Source organism: Phoca vitulina, unplaced genomic scaffold (assembly GCF_004348235.1).
Source record: "Phoca vitulina isolate PV1807 unplaced genomic scaffold, GSC_HSeal_1.0 scaffold2, whole genome shotgun sequence".
NCBI lineage: Eukaryota > Metazoa > Chordata > Mammalia > Carnivora > Phocidae > Phoca > Phoca vitulina.
Genome location: NW_022589705.1, coordinates 86,576,479 through 86,597,440, shown reverse-complemented (window position 1 = coordinate 86,597,440; position 20,962 = coordinate 86,576,479). Strand labels below are relative to the sequence as shown.

At 53.9% G+C, this 20,962-nt stretch overlaps 1 protein-coding gene across 1 annotated transcript in view; it reads right to left on the bottom strand.

Annotated features, from left to right (window-relative positions):
• Positions 1-8,326: 8,326 nt before the first annotated feature.
• PLA2G2C (phospholipase A2 group IIC) overlaps positions 8,327-20,962 on the bottom strand; it is a 20,783-nt gene continuing 8,147 nt past the window's right edge. Inside the window, exons 2-5 of the mRNA XM_032392268.1 lie at positions 20,498-20,606; positions 18,434-18,575; positions 16,687-16,790; positions 8,327-8,496 (exon numbers count right to left, since the gene is read on the bottom strand). Of these exons, the coding sequence (XP_032248159.1) occupies positions 8,327-8,496; positions 16,687-16,790; positions 18,434-18,575; positions 20,498-20,591 (510 nt within the window). The 5' untranslated portion in view covers positions 20,592-20,606. The remainder of the gene's footprint in view (positions 8,497-16,686; positions 16,791-18,433; positions 18,576-20,497; positions 20,607-20,962) is intronic.

The window sequence follows — 20,962 nt, the reverse complement described above, 5'->3', positions numbered from 1 at the left end:
GTTGATTCACAGAGCCAATGTTTACAAAGCCCTTCTGGAAAAACCAGCCTGGTACCTGGCTATACGGGGCTTCCAGCCTTGCAGTAAGGAAGGTCCCTTCCTGGCGGACCCAGGGACTTTAGGATATATCGGGGACCTTGAGAGGAGAGGAATTCACCCACACCCAAATCTATAGGTATTGTCAGAAAAATCAGGCAGTGAATTCATGGCTTTGCTTCCTAGCCTTGAGAGGCTCTTAAAAGTCTACCCTGAGATTCCTTATGAAAAATTCCAGCAAAGCAAAGTTTAAAAGGGCCTAGTGGTCAATTACCATTTTCGCTGCCCTTATGTGAAAAATCATGCCAAATCTAATGAAACCACAAGTATTGTATAAACAGGAGTCAGCAAGAGAGGTGTCTGTAGAGATAGATTTTCAGTGTTTCAATGGGAAAGTACAGTGTATACTCCTGGGTTTTTAAATGATAGTCTTATTCATTGTCTTTTTTTTTTTTTTTTAAAGATTTTATTTATTTATTTGAGAGAAAGAATGAGAGAGAGAGAGAGAGAGAGAGAGAGAGCACATGAGAGGGGGGAGGGTCAGAGGGAGAAGCAGACTCCCTGCCGAGCAGGGAGCCTGATGTGGGACTCGATCCTGGGACTCCAGGTTCATGACCTGAGCCGAAGGCAGTCGCCTAACCAACTGAGCCACCCAGGCGCCCTTACTCATTGTCTTTGAGCTATTTTTGGCCCCTTGGTGAAACTCCGTTGTCCTGTCTACTTTGTTGCCCATCTGTAAGCTGGACTGGATCCTGCAACCTGCACATGGTATCGGATCTTCTGGTTTCCTTGGAGATCTAACTACAACTCTCCAAACTGACGTTTCCAATTTTCTTGCTGACCTGGAGTCACTGAGAACTAAACCCCACTGTCCAGATCCTTACAGGGAGCATCTAAAGAGGCCCTGGGAGCTGAGGCTGGACACTTCCTCGCTCTTCTCGGAGAAATAGACATGACCAGGACACTGATGTCTGGGCCATCACCAAGGACGTTCAAGCCACAAACCAGGAGGTTCTTTGGATTTCCTCTGTTGTTCTCACTTCACCATCTGAAGATGCTCCAGGCTCAACTTCTAGAAATCTTGACTGGCTGCCTTCTGGGCTCAGAAACTGGGCTTCGTCCTGCTCCAGCCATTCATCTTTGGTTTTCATTTATTTGCATGGAAATCTCCCTCATTTTAAATGCCTGGTACTTGCAGCATCCAGCAAACATCCTCTACTATCAAGTCTCACAGATGGTTCTGCGGGTCACTTCTGAACAAAGTGACCAGTGAGAAATGGACTCGTATTGTTCAGAAAGGAGAATGTCTTCTTTCCTTGAACAAGAACGGGGACTGATGAAGACTCTCTCCTTGACCAAATTTCAATCAGGCTCCCCTGAGACCTTTCTTCAACCACACCTGACCTTTGGGCTTCCATGCCATTCTTTGCATCTCCGGCATGTGGCAAGAAATCTGCCATGTCAGTTTGGCAAGAGCGCCCACCCGCCCTCAATATCTGGTCAAATTCTTCACGCTCACTCCCCTCCCCCTGCAATGTGAGGTCCGGTCACCAGGCCTGCCTTTAGCAAGAATCCTGTTACATCAGTTTAGCAAGACCCCCCTCCCCAACTGTCTTAGGGATTCTCCAACCACAGAAGCCTCCCCCTGCCCTGCTCCTTGGCTGTAAATCCCCACTTCTCTGCTTCAGTTGAGCGCAGTTACTATACTGAGGCCTTTTTTCCCTTATTGCCATAGTTCTTGAATAAAATCTGTTTTTACTCGAACTTCTGTCCAGCTTTGGTTTTCCCCATCAGCATTTCTGCCCAGATCTAGGTCAGAATTCTGCATTCTCAGGAAGCACTGCTCCCCCCACCCCATTCTTCACGGCCCTCCAGGGAGGGGCTGCCAACTCTTTTCCAGGACTCGAGTGACACCTAGTGGTCATTCTGGGTCACCGCCCATGCTGTGCTCCACACGCCCTGCCCCTCTGCTTCTGGACCGTGTTGCAGACTTGGCAGTGCCCAGGAGAGCACAAAGACACGATCAGCATCACCTCTGTCATCCGTTATTGCCGTCAACACTGTCTCCAGCCAAGAGCAGACGGGGCCACATGGCACTGAGCACATCTCCCCCGCCATGCACACGCCTCCTCCATTTCTCCACCCTGCACAATGTGGATCCCAATGAAAAGCACACTGTGGGGTTGGAGGATGAAATTAGGCCATGGATGGGAATGCACTAGCACAAGACCTGGCACGGAGAATGGAAACTGTCCGCACTGGTGACTGGTGCCCTTGGCTGGCGTTTCGGACCAAAGGTCCTCAGGGCCAGATTGGCAAAAAGCAGTAGGTAGAAGGAAGAAGGAGCTAATGGAACATTCATGGGGACATTCTCCCCAAAATGGAAACCTGGCAAATGCAAAGCTGTGGTTTAGCAAGAAAATCTGGCTCCCTGCATATAGGTGTGAAGGGGAGAGGGAGAGCGGCAGAGAGGGAGGAGGGGAGAGAGGTAGTAGGAAGGTTCTGCAGAGCACGTGTGGCCCCAAACCCACAGCCAGGCACCTGGCATCTGTCCAGCCCTGGGCTCACTCAGCTGGGCCTGGGAACCACCACTCTCTCACGCTCAGGACAGGACTGTGAATGCAGAGAGGCGGCCCTCTCCTCCCCAGAAGTTGGCACGGCGACGCTGGCTGTCGGCTACCCAGTTGTGGCTTTCTAACAAGCAGCTGACACCCCCAACTGTGACAACAAGCACAGTTCTGGAAGCAGGGGTGCCCGGTACGCGGGTGCTCAGAGCTGTGTGTGCCATCTCATTCAATCCTCCTAGCGACCCTGTGCGGTGGGGGCTAGTGATAGCTTTATTTCTAAAAGAAGCAAACGGAGGCCCAGAGAAGTTCAAGGTCATGCAGCAGAAGCAGGGTTTGAACCCCGACTCTGGAGACTTAGCTCCAGAAAGCATCCAGTCCAGCCCCCGCCTCTTGAGAAAGAGGGTGGGAAACCAGATTTGACCCAGAAGACATGGGTTCCGACTCCAGCTGACCTGCCCTCTTGGGCCTTCTGTTTTTATCTGTGAAATGGGGATGAATCATTCCTGGGATCCCTCTGGTGATCAGTAAGACAATGGATGAGAAAGAGCCTCGGGAACGGTCAGATGTACACAGATATTGGGTTTTTGAGACCATGAGGAAATCAGGCCCAGAAAGAAGAGGGGCTTGTGTGAGGTCATCCTTCCTCCAGCTTCCTTCACCAAGACCTGGGTTTTCTCTCCAGCGTCGCCCTTGCTCAGCACTCACCTCCGCTCCTGTCCTCCCCGCACCAGCCCCCCTCCTGACCGCCGCCTGGAGCACGCTCCCCTCCTCTCTGCCTTGCCTGCTACCACCCGCTTATCCTTCAGGTAGGTCCAAAGGCTTCCCGGAGCGGCAGGTCTGGATGGGGTGCCCCGAGGTACGCCTGCATCTGGGCTCCCCTCTCCTCACTGTCCTGTTGGTGTCTGTGTGTCCCCACCTGGGTTGCGAGTCTCAAGTTGAGGGGGAAGCCCCTGCTACTCCCGCTGAATCCACAGTGCCCAGCCTGGATGGATGGACGAAACCACACAATGAGTTAGTGGCTTAGCCAGAAACTAGGCCTCCCTCTAGGGCAAGTGTTTAAACCCTTGGAGTAACATCCTTGGTCACTGCCCGCCGCCCCCCCCCCCAGTCTCTCCAGTTCTGGATTCCTTCTGGACAAGCCTGCTGAAGGGAACCATGGGGTAGAAGGGGCAGAGTCTCACAACACTGGGCTCAAGTCCCCTGCTCTGGACGTGTTAGCTGTGTGGTCTAGCGGCAAATTGGAGCTTTTAACAGCACCTGTGTTTGAAGGTAGCACTGTGTCTGGACAAGGGGAGTGCTCAGGACCCGAGGTCTGCTTGGGGGGGCCCATGTGGACTCCCCCTCTCCCCGCTCAGGGTCTTGGGGCCCGGACCATGCCCCCACTTTGTTCTCCCATCTGGATGTGATCCCACTTCCAGGAAGCTCAGCAATGCCTGACCCATCCCAGGAGCCACCAGCCCAGGCACTCCCTGACCCAGAAACCCAGTCACCTCACTCCCCACCACGCCCCAGCGCCACCTGCCTCTCAGGCCCACAGCCACGCCCACGCTGCCATATGCCACCGTCCCCACATCTGCTCGTCCCCGCGCCTTTCACAGCTTCACAGACACCCCGGGAGTGGGAATGCAGGACAGTGACGCCACAGACTCAGCCCCCCCCCACACACAGTCAGCCCAGAGCAGCGATAGCGTCTCCCCAGAAGGGCACTGAGCCCAGCACCCTGTGGAGGGAGTGACCACGGCTCCACCTCCCTCGCTAGCTGGTAGCTTCACCAGGTAGTGAGACACAGCCAGGGAAAATCTACGGAGAGCTGCTGTAAAAATACATCCACATTCGAAGGCTGTCCCCTTGGCGGCGGGGCGCTCACTCCGACAGTGCCCGGTGGTGACGTGAATGAACCTCATGGAGCACCTGCCACCTCCCTGGGGGTGCCCCCTGTTACCGCAGGCCACGCTCTCAGCTGTCTAGGTTGCCCCCCCAGGACACTGGGGCTCCAGACGCTTGAGCTGCCCACGTTTACACATTCAGAAAGTGGTTGCGTTGCAGAGAATGGGGTGGAGGGGTATCCCCACTGCTCCCAGGATCAAGCCCAGGCTTCTCAGGGGGACGGCAGGGCTCTCCCTCACCCAGCCCTGCCCACCTCCTCACATGCATTGGCTCTGGAAAACCACTCCCCGCATTCCCTGCTCCCCACTCTGAGCTACTGACCATCCCCTTACGTCCCACATTCTCTCTTGACCACGATGCCATTCAACATTTATATCAGTGATTTAAAAAAAATAAAAAGAGGACAAAGATCCTTGCCCTCACGAGCTTACACTCTGGCGGGGTAGACCGACAAAGCCCACTGAGCGGCAGAGAACAGAACTGGAAGGGGCAGGACCAGGGAGAAGGGAAATGCCAGGGGCCGGTGGGCAGTATCCAATAGGGTGGTCAGCATCAGCTTTACGAAGGCGGGGAGACCCCAGCGCAGTGGGAGGCAATAGGGAGGCAATAGGGTGTGGGAAGCCCCTTCCAGGCAAGGAGAACAGCCAGCCGGGGCAGAGTCCTCCGGAGGGGCCGTTCCTGCTGTGCTCAGGGAACAGCATGGAGGCCGGAGTAGCTGAGGTGGTGTAGGAGCTGAGTCAAGAAGCAGGATGGGGAGGACGTTGGCTCTTAGAGGGAAATGGGGAGCCGTTGGAGGGCATGAGTAGAGCAGGGACCTGGTCAGATGCCAGGCACTCTGCTGGCTGACCAGTGGCTGAGTGTGGAAGAGATTCCAGGGGCCCAGGGTGGGGTCGGAGAGAATGAGGAAGAGCAGCTGCCGATGCCCACTGGGGTGATGGCGGCTCCCACCAGCCATCATGGCAGCCCCCAGGGTGGGTGAGAAGTGCTCAGATTCTAGATGTTTCTGCTCTCGTTTTATTTTTTTAATGTGTGCATTTTACTAAGTATTTTATAAATACATACAGAATCTAGTTTTATTTTGAAAGGAGTGCCAACAGATTGGATGTGGGATGTGAGATAGGAGAGAAAGAATTTGACATGCAGATTTTTGCCCTGGGTGTGGGGGGGGGCAAGGATGGAGGAGGGCCCCGCAGCTGAGATGGGGAGAGGCAGGTGGCAGAGGCCCTCGCTGGCGTGCATATCAAATTACCTTCCATCCCTCTACCGGGAGGCTCTGCACACCCCACTTGGCCACTCCAAGAGCCCTCTTCATGATTTGGCTCACAGGTGAGATGTCAGACCCCCAGCATTCCTCTGGGAAGCCTGGCCTGGCCTTCCTGGATGGCAGTCATTGCTCCCCACGCTGTCCCCGTTCCAGCATATTCTGCAGCCTGCTTTGTGATTGCCTGTTGACTTGTGTCCCCTGTTCTGAGAGCCACTTGGAGTCTGATGCATCTTTGTTTGTCTGCTCTTAGCACAGGGCCTGGCTTGGAGTAGGTCCTGAGAGTGCACTTGTTGATGGGTGAATGGCTATCCTTCCAGGAGAGCAGGCTTTCCCGTGAAAGTCAACGACATCCCTCTGCAGTCCCACCTCTCAAAACCGAGCAGGGCTTGGACGCCAGCATGGGCCAATTCCCTCTATTTTACACATTAGGAGTTGAGACCCAGGGAGAGGAAGGTGGCCTGGATCTCTCACTGAAACCTCCGTCGCCCTTGCTGAGTGTAGCCCTGGCCAGCCTCCTTCTCGGTGGCAGATGGCCGGATATGTCCAGAGTCCTGAGCTGGCCTCTGCTGTGGTCAGAAACCTCTTAGGAGCGGAGGTGCCTGGCTTGGACCCAGCCACACTAGTCCCACACCTGCCCTTCTGCAACCGCCTACCTCAGACCTTTAAGACCGTCACCAATGGATGCCCATCAATCTCAAGCTCCTCTTCTGCGGTTGTAATTACTACAGCACATGCGGGTAGGGAAGGAAGGAAGGAAGAGAGGGAGGGAAGGAGGGAGGGAGGAAGGAAGGAAGGAAGGAAAGAAGGACAAATTTACCACTCGGCTTTGCCCGCTGAGTGAGGCAGAGCCCGGAGCCCCGGCTCCCAGACCCTCTGCTGACCGCCCCTGGCTTCCCTTACTGTCTTCACATCAGTGACAGCATCACTCAATCCAGATTCTAAATGTCTGAACTTGAACTTCTAAAGGCTGCTATGACTCTTGAAGTTCACCCCAGGGTATTGAGACCTGATTTTGTTTGTTTTCTTAAAGTCTCTGAATCCCTACTGCCCAGCCCTGGTGGGGGTGCCCGATGCTCAGTGGGGGCTCACTAAATGTTTGTTGGATGACTGTGTGATCACGGCCCTCTGCGTGTTCTCCCTTATTATATGAGCATGGCCTTTCTCCTCCCAGACCTCAAGGCACGGGTCAGGGGCCATGTCCACAGTGTTTTCACTGGCCTCCAAGCGTAGCACAGTGCTGAGAACCCAGGAATCTCCATGAATGAAGACCCCTTGTATCAGTGAGCTATGCTGTGTAACAAACCACACCACCCCTTAGTGACTTAAAAATGCAGGCTTTATTCAGCTCACAGTTCTGCAATTGGCAACTTCTCCTGGGCTCAGCCGGACAGCCATTTCAGTTCCAGTGAGCTGCTCTCGTGGGTCACGGTCAGCAATGAGTGGGCTTTGCTGACCTTTGCCGAGCGCTCTTATGTGTCTGAGGTCTGAGTGGACACGGCTGGGCTGACAGACTCTGGCTCCCACCTGCCAGTGGGCCAGGCAGAGCCCGGCGTCCTGGGAAAGCAGAGCACCAGGCCTCCAGAAGCCTAAGCTCGGGAACTGGTAGACCATCCAAACATTCCACTACATTCTATTGACCGAAGTAATTCACAGGGCCAGCACGGAGTTCAGATTCAACCACTGGGCAGACTCTCCTTCTCCATGGGCACAGCTGAGCGTTCCTTCACGAGGGGCAAGGATGCAGCAAGGTAAGGACAATTGGGGCCAATTTTACATTCTGCCATGCCAGTTGGGCATTACAAAGAACAGAATCTGCTCAGCTCAGGTCACTTTGGTGTTCATTAGAATCTAAGTCTGATATCACCAGGGCCTTCTGAATTTGGATGGAAATTTTGGGGCCCTCTGATGCCCTCTTCCAGGCCCTTTCTCCTCTCTGTGACATCTTCCGGCCATGACACGCATGCGGCAGTGGTGGGTGTGGATATCCTCATGCCCTGTCTCCGGAGAGATGGAAATGGCATTAATTTTTCCTACTTGAGGGATTTCAGAGAGCAGAACCCCAACAGACAAGAAACAAAGTCCAAGGGCATCTCTCAGATCCTTGGCTGTGTGCCAAGACCGTATTTTCCGGGATCCCTGTTCTGCCCCCGGCTGGATGTGGGTTGCAAACCCGGTTCCCAGGTCTGCCTTGCAACCTGATTTTGGGGAGGGGAGTGGAGGGAGAGTTTAGGGTAGATCCTGGGTCCTTTTCCCATCTTGGAAATTCCTGGGCGGGGCTTGGGAACAGCTCTCTATCCTGTCACCTGTTGGAGTGCTTCTTAGTGCTTGCGACTATCAGAAAATGTTTATTTTTGTCTATATATAGGGGCTGTCTCCCTCCATAGCATGCCAGGATTTTATTTTTTCTAATGCTGATCGGCTGCCCTCAGGGTCGAGTGACAAGGGAGTACCCTAGGCCATGTGCTGAAGTGTGACTGCAGAACTAGAGCCTGTAGGGGATGGCGTGAGAAGGCTTCTGGAAGGACGGGTGACACTGGATCCCATGCTGGCAGATGAGGGGGCCCGGGGCTGCCTAGCACTGGGGCTTCCACCTGCCACAGCGGGGCCGGCTGGAGAAGAACTGCTCAAAGTTTTTCTCGTAGGTGGGCAGGCTCTCTCTGAAGCAGTATGCAGACTGCCTGTCACACTCACATGCCCATAGCCCACAGAGACAGCTGACTCTGGGGCCAAGGGCACACTGACCTGCAGAGAGAGAAAGGGTCACTGGGGGCTTCGCTTGGTTCTAAGGTCGGGGAAAACAGGGGCATGCAGCAAGGGGTCAAGGGTTGAAAACAGAAAGGGAAGAAATTGGGAGTCCATCTCCGGGGTCCCCGGTCACACCTGGACATGCCACAGGGACTAGAGTGAAGAGCAGCCTGGAAGGAAACGGGGAGGGGGAGGCTGGACTGCACGGAGGGGTGCCCTGAGTGGGCACGCAGGCCAAGGACACGGGACCCACTTTCTCAGAACTCACTTCACACTTCCAGCTGCTTGCTTGACAACTTGCTGGGACGTCTCCGCCATCTCCAACTTAAGGCGTTCAAAAGGAACACTCGATGTAGCGCTCCCTCTGCCCACGAACCTGTCCTTCACCCACGCTCGAGGCTCACAAATGGCATCACCTCCTCCTCGAGCCAGAAAGTGAGCAGCAGCCTGGGTTCCTCCCCGCCTCCCACTTTGCACATCCAGTCCACAGCAAGCGCCACCCGTGTCTCTGTTTAGAGTACTTCACACTCCGCCCTCTCCTCTCCACCTTCCTGGCCACTCCCCCAGTCCCTGTCACCACCAGTTCGTCCTCCCTAACGGGACCTTCTTAAACTGTCACCCCGATCAGGTCCACTCTCCTGCTTCAAGCCCCAGCGCAGTTTCCTAGTATTGGGGGAAGACACCCAAATCCTCACCAGGGGCCGAGAGCAGCCTCGCCGTGATCCGGCCCTCGCCAACCTCTCCATCCCCACTGTCCTTCACTCTGCTCCGGGCACACTGGCCTCTCTATGCTTGGCTCCCTTTTGTCCCGGGGCCTTTGCTCACACTGTTCTGTCTAAAACACTTGTCTCCAGGACCTTCAAGCAACTGGATTCATCTCCTCCTTTGGGTCTTGGTTAGATTTCCCCTCCTCAGAGAGGCCCTCCCGGGCCCCCGACCTAGAGCTCCCTCCAGCCATTCTCCTGCACATCCCGTCTATCTCATTCACTGTGCTTTGCACAACCCGGGCGTCTCTTATGTGTTTACTTGAGTGTGTTTGTCTCCCCTCGACGGAGCGTGAGCTCTGTGAGGCCGGGGCTTTGCCTGTCTCGGCCCTCACAGTATCCCCAGCATGCAGAACAGATGCTGACACGTAGTAGGTGCTCCACGGACAGTCGCTGATAAATGAACCCAGCCTCTGTCTGGGCCTTTGGGATTGAGTGTCTGCCCTTCAGCCGAGTCACCACTAGATGGGGATCTTTTATTTACTTGTCAAAGCTGTAGTGTGTGTGTGTGTGTGTGTGTGTGTGTGTGTGTGTGTGTGTGTTCTGCTCTCTTCTGAGGGTTCAGGGGGAGGAAGGGAGGCAGCCTGACTCCCCAGTTTGTTGATCATGGGCAAGCTAGTCAGTATCCACATTTACAAAATGATGATAAAAACTATAATAGTGTCAAAAATAAATAACGGTGTCTACTGTGCAGGCTCTTTGCGAGGGTTTTCGCGGCTGTTTCGGAAGGGAGTGGTGTGCACGTGGCGGGCACGCCCAGAGTGCTCCGTAAGTGCTCATGGTGATGATGATGGTGTTGCCTCTTGGAAGAAGAGGAGCCCTTTGAAGTTGGCCCCAGTGCTGGCTGGCCTCTGTTTGTTTGCCTTTCTCCCTCCGAAGTCCAATTCCTGCAGCAAGCTGTCCTCTGGCATCTCCCCGGAGACTTGGTTTCTCGACAGCCGTCCTACGCTTCAGCTGTGCCCTCCGTGCACCCTCATGGAATGTGCTAGGGATGTTCCCGCCCCTGGCTCTCGGCTCCTGTCACTCCCACTATTCTTGACATCTGGGTCACCTTTGCCCTCGCACCGCCTCTTTCCATCTGTGAAAATCCTCCAGGATCCATCAAGCCCCAGCTCCCCCAGGAGCCCCTTCCAAGCCCCTGTCCCCTCCGGGTCTCTGGCCTCCCTCGTACCCAGCACCTTGCTTCCTTCCGGGGTGGCCGCCGTGGTCTGCAGGGGCCCACTTGGACTTGTGGCTGGTGTCCTCAGGGGGCTACTTGGATGCAGGGCACTGCCCCCTTCAACCTCGCTCTCCTCGGGAAAGGGCCTGTCACTCACCCGGAGCGCTGTCACTCTGCCTCCGGCCCTCCTCTTCCTTGTCCTCTTTCTGGCTATTTCTGTCTTCTGTTCCTCTCTTCCTCTTTTCCATCTCACCTGTCCTTTGTCCTTTCTCTCACTTCCCTGTCCCTTTCTGGCTTTGTCTGGTCCTTTCTGACACACAGAGTATGACTCTCTCCTGAAGCACAGGGCACCTCTAACGCCCCCCCTGGGGCCCAGGCCCCTGGGAACTGATCTGAGCAGGGGTCAACGGCTGTGGGCTACCAGTTCTGGGGCATCCCACAGCCATGGCCAGACCAGGCCTGTCGAGACCTGGAAGGAGAGGCAGCCCCCAGGCCAAGAAATGTCCTATTTGCAAGCCATCTTTTCAAAACCAGCCTGAATCCAGTTTCCGCATCTTCCAGTTTGTGAGTGGAGACACTGAGACAAGAACTGAGACATGAAGAAAGGAACTGGTGGCTTCAGGGCCGTCTTTCTCAGTCCGTGACGTAGACTTCCACAAATGGGACGAAGCAGGACGCTCTACAGGAATGTTCGCCACGGAGAACTCGGGCTCCTGCCAGGCCTCCACCCTGCTCTCTCAAGTCTCTCCCTGGGCCTCTGGTTCAGTCTCAGGGCTTTATATGCCATCTTAGGGGCGCCTGGGTGGCTTAGTCAGTTAAGCATCTCCCTTCAGCTCAGGTCATGATTCCAGGATCCTGGGATCGAGTCCCGCATCGGGCTCCCTGCTCCATGGGGAGTCTGCTTCTCCCTCTGTCTCTCCCCTCTGTTCCCTCTGTCCCTCCCCCACTGCTGGTGCGCTCTCTGTCTCGCGCTCTCTCTCAAATAAAATCTATTTATAAAAAAATAATAAATGCCATCTGAACACCCATGACTCTGGGGTTCTTGTCCCAGCCAGGTGTCTCCCCTGAGCTCTAGACTCCGATATGCTCCTGTCCACTTGACTACCTGTCGGGTGTCTGATATGTATCTCAAACTCAAGAAGGCTCATGACAAGTGCTTGCTGTGTCTCCCTAACCTGTTCTTCCCCATCTGCACAAGCTCAGACAACACCTTACCTATGGCTGCTCGGGCCGGGAACCTTGAATTCCATCTCTTTTTCCTTCTCACCCAGCATCTCATCCATCAGCAGCTCCTGGCAATTTACCTCCAAAACACCCAGCATCGGACACTTCTCTCCTTCTCCACTCCACCACCCTGTGGAAGCTTCTCCCCAGTGCTCACTAATGGCTCCCCATCTTTCCTCCCTGGCTCCCCAACCACACTGGACAGTGGCCAGGGTGATCTTTCTAAAGCAAGAGTAGACCATATCCTGCTGCAAACACTCTGGCCGCTTCCCCTGCAATGGAAGGAGAAGGCGCCCTCCACACCTGTTGGCCCAGCCCGGTGCCCCCCTCATTTCCCATGCACCACCACCCTCTGCGGCCCTGCTGCCCATCGCCTCTTCTCCTGCCACACTGGCTAAATGCCACTTCCTTGCGAGGGCTTCTTCAGCCCCAGGAAGTAGCCATCCTTCCCTCTCCCTGCCGTCATCATTCTGTATCCTGTTGCCTTGTTGTAGCACTTTATTTCTCAGTATTTGGGGACGTGACTCCCTCCCTGGAGGCAAGCCCCCTGGGCAGGGAATTTGTCTTCTCATTGCACATCTTCAGCCGTAAACACGCGGTGTTTAGGCCGGATGTTCACCTTCTGCGGGACAGCAAAAGGATCCCCATCGCAGAAAACGGGAAGCCAGGTTCTCCATCCAGACCCACCACCTATGTGCTTTAGGATCTCAGGCTAGCTGCTGGTCCCCAAGCCGGTTTCTGCAGCTTTCAAATCAGGAAACAGACACTTGCATTAACTATTTCATGAGTTCATTCATTCACTCATCAAACAGGTACTGAGTCCTTAACATGTGCCTGGCCTTCGGCACTGGAGCTGCAGGTCTGAGCAAGCAGACCCCACGTGGCATAGCTCCCAGGGCAACCTTCTCTGTGGGTTCTAATGAGGACAAGTGCCCACCTCCAAACACAAGACAGACTTGTTCCTTGCTCCCCCCGAACTCACATTCTGTTGGCAGGAGAGCGGATGCATAAATAAACAAGGTAATTTCAGGTAGAGACAAACGCTAGGAGGAAAAAAAGGTGATGTGTCAGCAAGTGGAGGTGTTGTGAGGAATACATTTAGTAATGAAGGAGAAAGAGCTTTGCAAACCACAAATTCCAGTGGTTACCGTGTTCACCTTCCCTCGCTGGCAGAGGGAGAAGTCAGAAGCTCAGGCATGGAGGTGTAAGTGGACCAGTGGCTGGAAACTGGTCTCTGCCCCTCATGCCGCCTGCACAACGCATACATGTCTATGTGGGTGGAGGGGGGCATCTGCTGGCTAATCTTAAAGTCCCTTGCAAATGCCAAGTACTTATGTAAGCCCACTCAGAGGGGGGATAACAATCTCCCTGGTTGCTCGAGGGTGGCCTTTGCCACCTGGCAAATTGGCCCCAGGGCTTGGGTTATAGGCCTTTCTCTGCACTCATCTCCCAGTGACATTTAAAGACATGGACAGGCCAAGTTGTTTTTCTCCTTTCCCTTCCTTCTCACCAATTGCATCCCAGATCAGCTGCTGGTTGCTAGGCAACCCGGGGCCAGGCTCTGGGTACAGGATTTCAGAACTTAGAGGCTGGGGGGGGGGACGGGGGAGGGGGAGGCAGTTAACCCTTGCAGGGCTGCTCTTTGAACCGCAGTGTAACTGGGGTGGGTGGGGGAAGAGATTTTCTTCCCTAGGGAGTTAATGACATTAGCTTGAAGAGATACAGGTGTAGAGGAGAGGCTTCAGAGAAATCTCCTAACAGTAATGAAGAAAATCCCAGTGCTTTTCTGCAAAAGTAAAGGGGAAAAGAAAACTTGGGTGCAAAAAGAAGTCTCAGCTTCTAAAAGGAAAGGCATTACCTAGACACCTGCTATGGGTCAGACCCTTTAGTGGGGTTCCTTTAGCAACTTTATGAAGTGCAGATTATTATCCCCATTTTACAGACGAGGAGACTAAGGCCGAGGGTAGTTGTGCAATTATCCAGCTAGAAGCAGTGGAGCTGGGATTCAGACCCAGCTCTGCCTGACTCCAAAGTATGTGCTCTCTCTGGGCCTCTTAGCAGGGGACATAAAGCTAGAACAGAAAGATCTGGGGCATTACAGAGGAGCCGAGTCCATCTGCCTTTCTCTGTCCCCTGGGCCAGCACTGAGCATTCTGATGAGTATGCTGTTGACAACAAGACTTGCATTTGTGGGAGCTCTCCAACCAAGTGCACCTGCCCAACACCCTCCTGGCAGCTCCATGCCACTGGGGAGGGCAATGTGAGGCAGGAGCACCAGCTCTGGGACCAGACAAACTGGGTCCGACTCACAACTCTTCTTTCCCTGGCTGTGTGACTGTGGCCATCTCAGCTAACCTCTCTGAGCCTCAGGGTCCTTCTTGATAACCATGCCCACCTCAAAGGTGTATCCTGGGGGTTAAGGTGTTGTGTGTAAAGCATCTATCACAGATGCTCACAGACTGCAGCTGTTGCTAATGTACCTATTTTATGGATAAAGAAACTGAGGCCCAGAAAACTCAGGCCAAGCAGTGTGTTCCAGAGCACTGGAAAGGCTGAAGATGCATGTGTTTCAATCCTGCCTGTTACTCAGATCAAACTCTTAAACTCTCTGGGCCTCAGTCTCCCTGTCCCTACAATGAGGGGTTGGTCTCAAGGGTCCCTAAGGGCGCTTTCAGCTCTGGAGAATGCCAGAAGAGCAGGACCTGAGGCTGCCTTGCTCTGCACCCCAGCCCCTGCACAGCGCTGGCCCTGGATGGGCACCCAGTAGGCACTCAAGCAATACTGGACAAGTAAATAAATGTGCTTGGGTCTGGTTTGTGGGCTCAGCAGGTACCAGCAGCGGACCCAGGATCAGAACCCAGATCACCCAACTCCTAGCCCTACTCCTGGGAGCTGGGGCTCGGCAAGGTCGGGTGGGGAGGACAGGGAGTTGGCCTGGTACTCATTGGCTGGGTCAGCCGAGGAGGAGGATGCTGACGACGTCCTGCTGGTGATGGGGAAGCACCTGCCCCCTCCCCGTGCTAACTCCCTAAGCAGGACTCTGGACTCCAGGAGGTCTGCTGAAGTTTTGAGGGCAACTGGCTGCCTGGCAGCATCTGTGGAAAGCACAACCCAGGCTGCAAACTTTCCAGCCCAGCTCCCAGCCCCTGCCTGCACCTCTCACCACCACTCAGCAGGTGCCAAGCAGAGGATGTTTCCATGTGCCACCTTGGGGGGGGGTGCTCCAGCCTCTGCCCCAGATCACTCTCTCCCTCATCTCCTGGGGTCCCAGGCTGTGGCTCTGGCCCTACATGGGAGGGGGGAGAGCACTGCTAAAGAAGCTGCTCAAAAGAAGAAGAAGAAGAAGAAGAAGAAGAAGAAGAAGAAGCAGCAGCTGCTCCAGGTGCAGAGGGCAGACGCTTGCCCCGAGCCTGGGACCACAGTGCGGGCAGAATTCTGCTTCCCTTCCCAGATCACCTTTTCCCTTCTTCCTCGGCCCCTGCACTTTACGGGGGCACCAGAGGACAGAACTCCTCAAGGATATTTTCTCTAAAAGTGATAACTTTTCAAGCACTTTAAGGTAACACTTGACATGACAGATGTTATGATCAAGAGGAAAAGAGAGGAGAAGAAACCGTATGGGAGCAAGACCATGAGCCAGGTTGAGAAGAGTCAGAGGCACCTTTCTCGGGTGCGCCCGCTCCAGCTAACCGCCAGGCTTGCCCCCCTGACTCCTGCCAAGCGGGGCCCAGAAGGGTGGGAAGAGGCAGCCAGAAACTCAGTCCCTGCCTCCGAGGGCATCATGTGCCAAAGTGAACAACACTCTGGGGGCAACCTCCTCCAGCCCCCTTCCCCTGCCCCGCCCCCACTAGGCCCTGATCTCATCCCATCCCCTGCACGTGGTCTGCTGGATCTCCCAGAAGACACACCGCTTTAGGGGTCAGCACCATCGTGGCCAGGGAGCTCCAGCACAGATGTCTCCTTGAGCTCACGTGGGAAATGAGGGTTCTCCCCGTCGATGGTGTGCGTGGGGGCTGGGGGCTGTGGAGGCTGAGAAGCAGACCATCAGTCCTCCCACTGCGGGGTTCTGAGCCACAAGCCCCCCCCCACCGCCCCGGCTCAGGTCTCACCACTGGACCAGGGACACCGCATAGTCCTAACGCTTGGTCAGTCTTGATGTGTCCTGAGCTGGGGCCCTGGGGTGGGGGGGGGCATTGGGGAGCCCTGGGGTTTGGGCACTGAGCCCCCACTCTAAGGGGGGAGATGAAGGGAAGGGAGGTGGTGGTTCCCTGACCTCGGGGGGGCAGGTGAACTCCGACACGCTCACAGCTAAGCACAAATACACAGAGGGAGGAAAGGGGTTGGTGCCACTCCGCAAGTCCAGGTGGGAGGCCAGTTGCCCTGAGGGGCATTCAAACCACTGCAATGAGTGGCATTCCCGGAAAAGCTATAGCCAGGACTTCAAACGTGCTTGCTCTTTAGACCAAACTTGCCCTACACACACCCACACCCCAACAGCCCCAGAACATGCTCCAGGATATCGGGGGCCACTCCCCACCTGCTGGACGCTCAGTACTTGCTTGCCCTTGTCCTTTGCCCTCCTCCTTGAATGGCCTCAGCGACACATGAGTTCCCTTCCCCGACCCCTCCTATTTACTTTTGTGCGCCCCCCCCACGGCACCTACCAGTGCTTGGCATGTCCTCGCCCTCAACAAATATTTGTTCAACTGAAAGACAGCTGAGCTGTTTGTTAACACATGACAGACGAGGAATGTTCTCAACAGCGACAGTTGCCAAGCAAAGCTGCAAGATTCAATGTAATCTCAAGTCAACAATTATTTATTGAGCAGGTTCTATACCCCAGGCCCCGCGCTCCATGCTCCCCGAGGGTGCTAGAGGTCCAGCCATGGACGGGAGAGACCAGAGACCAAGCAAGCGCTCCCAAGAAGCTCCGATTCCTAGAATTGACACTTTCTGTCTCAAAGCACTCCTCAGCCAGCAGGCAGACATGAAGGAGAGGCCCAGGTTCAAAGCCATGTCCCCGCAGAGAGGGCTACTCACAGGTCACGGTCCCATTGGTGATGTGGAATCGGTAGCTATTCAGCATGGGCTGGCAGCCGGGCTGCTTTAGCTTCCCGTAGCAGCAATCATGCATCAGGCAGCATCTGGGGGCCAGACCAGAGCAGGTGAGGGGGGCGGGCCCTGGGGCATCAGTGGGGTTTGCGGGGGAAACACGGGTAGAACCTGGAAAGGATGCCCCTGCCTCCTCCCCAGAGCGAGAAGGTATTGAAGGTAAGGAGGTAAGTTCCTGAAAATAATAACAATATAAACACAACCACTCACATTTAGTGAGCCTTTTCTAGTACCTTCTGCTATCTCATTAGCTCCTCTGTGTAACCCCATGAAGTGTGATCGTAGTCCCCATTTTTGTAAGGGAGGAGACAGGATCCCAAGAACGGAAATTTCTTAAAATTATAGAGCTGGAAAATCACAAACACACACACACACACGGGGCTCAAACCTGGGTCCATGTGACTCGGTCATTCATGTAATGAGTTTTTCCTGAGCACCTACTATGTGCCAAGCACTGTGATAGTCCCTGAGGACACGGGTCAGCAAAAACACCCATAGTCCTTCGGTCCTTGTTCTCACGGTGCTCAGAGTGACCCAGGGCAGGAAGGGAGAACACCAAGAAGAGAAAGCAGCTGGGACGGACAGGGGACGGGATTTTAAGACACAGAAAAGCAAATGCTCTGGGCCAGATGCTTCAGTCCTTCCTCTCGCCATCCTGCCTCTGAGCTGGCTCTTTGCTGTTTGTCATCTTTGTCTCATGGTGTTAAAATTGTCATCGGCCTTTGGGCTTGGAAGGGGAGGGACAGAGGGGCAAAGGGCCCAGATTTGGAAACAGGCAAATTCTTGTTCACTCAGGGGCTGGTGTGTCTTTAGGCTTTGCTACGGAGGTTTAGGGGGTCCTCACAGCTGCCGCCTGTCACCCGGGGATGGTATCACTGCCTTGGCCACCGGACACAAGGATTAAGTTAGGCCCCATGGGCCCATCACCGACCCCAGTGCTCGGCACATCATGGGGTTCCATCAGGGTCAGTGCCCCTGTAGGGCTCAGGGATCCCTCCAGCTGGAATATTCCATGCTCTCAGGAGCCCAGCCCCGAGGACTCAAGCTCCAGGAGTGACATTTCAGGCCCTGCTGCAGGAACATATTTATGCACGCGAGGTTAAAAGTGGCGAGAAACACCTTGTTTCTTATTTCTTCAAATGAATGATGTGCAAACTATCCTGTTTCCTACCTCCCCATGCCCTTGCCACATCACGCCAACCTCCACTTTTCTGGGGACTCACGCTCCCCACCCCCACGCTGAAGAGTAGGCCTGGCAGCCACGTTGGGCCATGTGGCTTCGCCCAGATGGACAACTTCTCCAAACTGGGGCACTGGGATTCTCTCTCCCGGAATGTGGAATTAGGCCCGGGAGACAGCAGGGCAGCCTTGCTGTGGTCTAATCCTAAAAACTGGGTTGCTGAGCGAAGATCACGTTTGCCGTGACGTTTGAGAATTGAAGACGGTTCTGCGGCTCTGAGCAGGACTCACTGGATGATTTTCGAGGCCTGGTGCAACATGAGAAGTTGGAGCACGTTGTTCGGACACAAGAATTTCGAGATGGTGGCTACAGAGCAGCAAACCACCGGTGGGCTCCTGTCACTCGCAATGCGAGAGTCCTAACACCCTGCCTCACCCTCAGGCCCGGGTCTCAGTGCAAATCAAAGGAAAGCAGGCCTGGCGCCTCGGGACTCACCTGTCAGTGTCATCCACGGGGGTGTCTTTGCCCCCAAGGCCACAGTAGCAGCCGTATCCATAATATGAGAAGAAGGCGCTCCGCCCTGTGATGTGTTTGACCATCTTCTGAAACCAGAAGCTGCTGTGGGCAGGGGCCACCCCTGCCGGCCAGAACATAAGAAAGAAGACATGGGGTAGTGGGAACAATGTCAGCCCGGAGACCCGTACCTAGAGCGCTTGCATCCGGGACATCAGGAGACACCCCCCCACACCCACCCCAAAACATGCCCTCAGACATGGGCATGGCTGGGATCATCAGCCCCTTTCATGGGGGAAGTAATAGGATCAGAACACCGTGTCCCATAGCCAGTTTCTTGCTAGCCCAGGATGAGAACTCAGCTTCCACGATGTTCGGGACATTACTGTCCACCATGTCTTCCCCCTCCCCAAGTGAAAAACCACCATCCCGGCAGAAACACCCTTGGGTCTGATGCAACATTAACGGGAATGGTTCAAAACCAGAGATGCCAGTTCCTACAAATATCATCAGGCATTTATAATCTCACAGGAGAAACAAAACACTCAAGAGGCAGAAAAGATGCCCTCAATCTATTTTTTTAATGGCAAATATACATGGGCCCGGGAATTTTTACTTCTACAGAATGTTTATGGAAGTGGGGGAAGAATACACACACACACACACACACACACACACACACACACACACACAGGGATGTTTGCTGCAGCACATCCCTTGTGGTATCAAAAAATTGAACACCACCCACATATCCACTGACAGAGGGAGAATAACTAAATGGTGTCTTGAAAACATCTACTTTTAATAGCAATGTCTCCGGGCAGTGGGATTGAGGAAGTAGGTGGAGAAGAAGATAGACACCATTTATATACTTTTATGCTATTTGACTTTTTTTTTTTTCCACAATGACCATGTATTACTTTTCTATTAAAATGGTTGAAATGTATGTGTGGAAAAGCCTAGAAGTGTATCTATGAAACTCTTAAAGTGGTTACATCTGGGTGTAGGAAAAGGACTAGGGTTTGGGAAGGATGCAAAGTGGCTTTATCTTGTCCTGTTCACTTATTTTACTTTTTAATTACCCGCATATGTTAATTTTGCAATAAAGTAACATAACAACGTGAACTTGAGGAAGAAACACAGAGACAGAGGGGTTTGGGACATGTTCACAAGGAGACTCCCCACGTGAAACTGTGGTTTTGTTGTTCTAAAGCACCTCAGAAGGGGTGGGGACGCCGGGGGTGGTTCCTGCTGTCACAGCAGTCCCTCAAGAGAGTGAAGACTCTGGGCTCGTGGAGGGCCCACCATGGGGGCTACAGAAGTGGTCCTCCCTGCCTATGCCCCGCCCCCCATGATCTTGAAAACTGTAAATTCCACTACAGACTAACGGGAAAATGGGTGCTGCATTTTTGACATTTTGACTTAGGGACCCGAAAGCTACACAGCTTGAAACAGAGGAAAAATGGATCTGGAGAAATCTCTACTAACCAAACTCATCAGAGTCAAAGAGTTTTCCACAAACCCAACACGGTTTGCTAGTAAGTTCTTTCTCACCGTGCAGAGGTGTGTTATCTGATCTCCTGGTAGCAATGACTTATAATTATCCATTATTCCATAAGTCACCATAAGAGAGCCTTTCTGATGAGAATTAATTGTCCCTAAATTAGCTCGATATATGTCTGCGTTTTTGTTCTGGAATCTACGTGACATTAAACAAAGGCAACCGAAGGGGAGGAAAAAAAAGGCTCCCGAAGGGGGGGTGTGGTTAAACAGTAGTCAAGGCCCTTTTTCTTAGCAAAGGGTTAGCAAGCTTTGATTTTCTTGAAGTTTTGTGAGGTCCCAATGCTGGGACCAACCCATTTTGTAGAAGAAACAGAAGGAGGAGGACTTTGGTGGAAGCCTGTCCCACTCCCGATTCTCTTTTGAGTGACACCCGGTTTTCCCCTCACCCGATGCCACGTCAGGAGGGGCTGCCCCGAGACACAGACACCCAGACAGGAGGACAGCGCCCTGGAGCTCTCCTGGCTCCGGCTCGGTACTACTTACGGCAGGAGGCAAAGACCGTGAGAAGCCCAAAGGCCTTCATTCCTGAAGACACCAGGGGGTTGGAGGCACCGTGATCACACCTTACTCTGCTCATGAAGGGTCTGCCAGCCTGAAAATGACCAAAATGAGGCGAGGCCATGTGGGTGCAAAACCCCAATCACAACGCAAGGCTCAGAGCAAAGGGATCTTTTTCAAACCTAATTATGTTCTGAATATGATACCCCTTCTGGTATTTAGACCTAAATATAAAGATACAAAGGGCTCAGTTGTTTCTGAAAAGTGCAAGTGTTTCTTTTCTTTTTCTGGCAACATCCCTTCATCTCTTTCTTTGTTTCTTTTGAGGAGTCAGTGTTTCCTCTGTTTCCAAGTTTAAAGGCATCCAGGGGGTCTGTGATGGAAATCCCACTCCAGGAAGTCTAGCCCCATTTGCACGGTGGGCCCCCTGCCCATGTCTTCCTTCCTTGG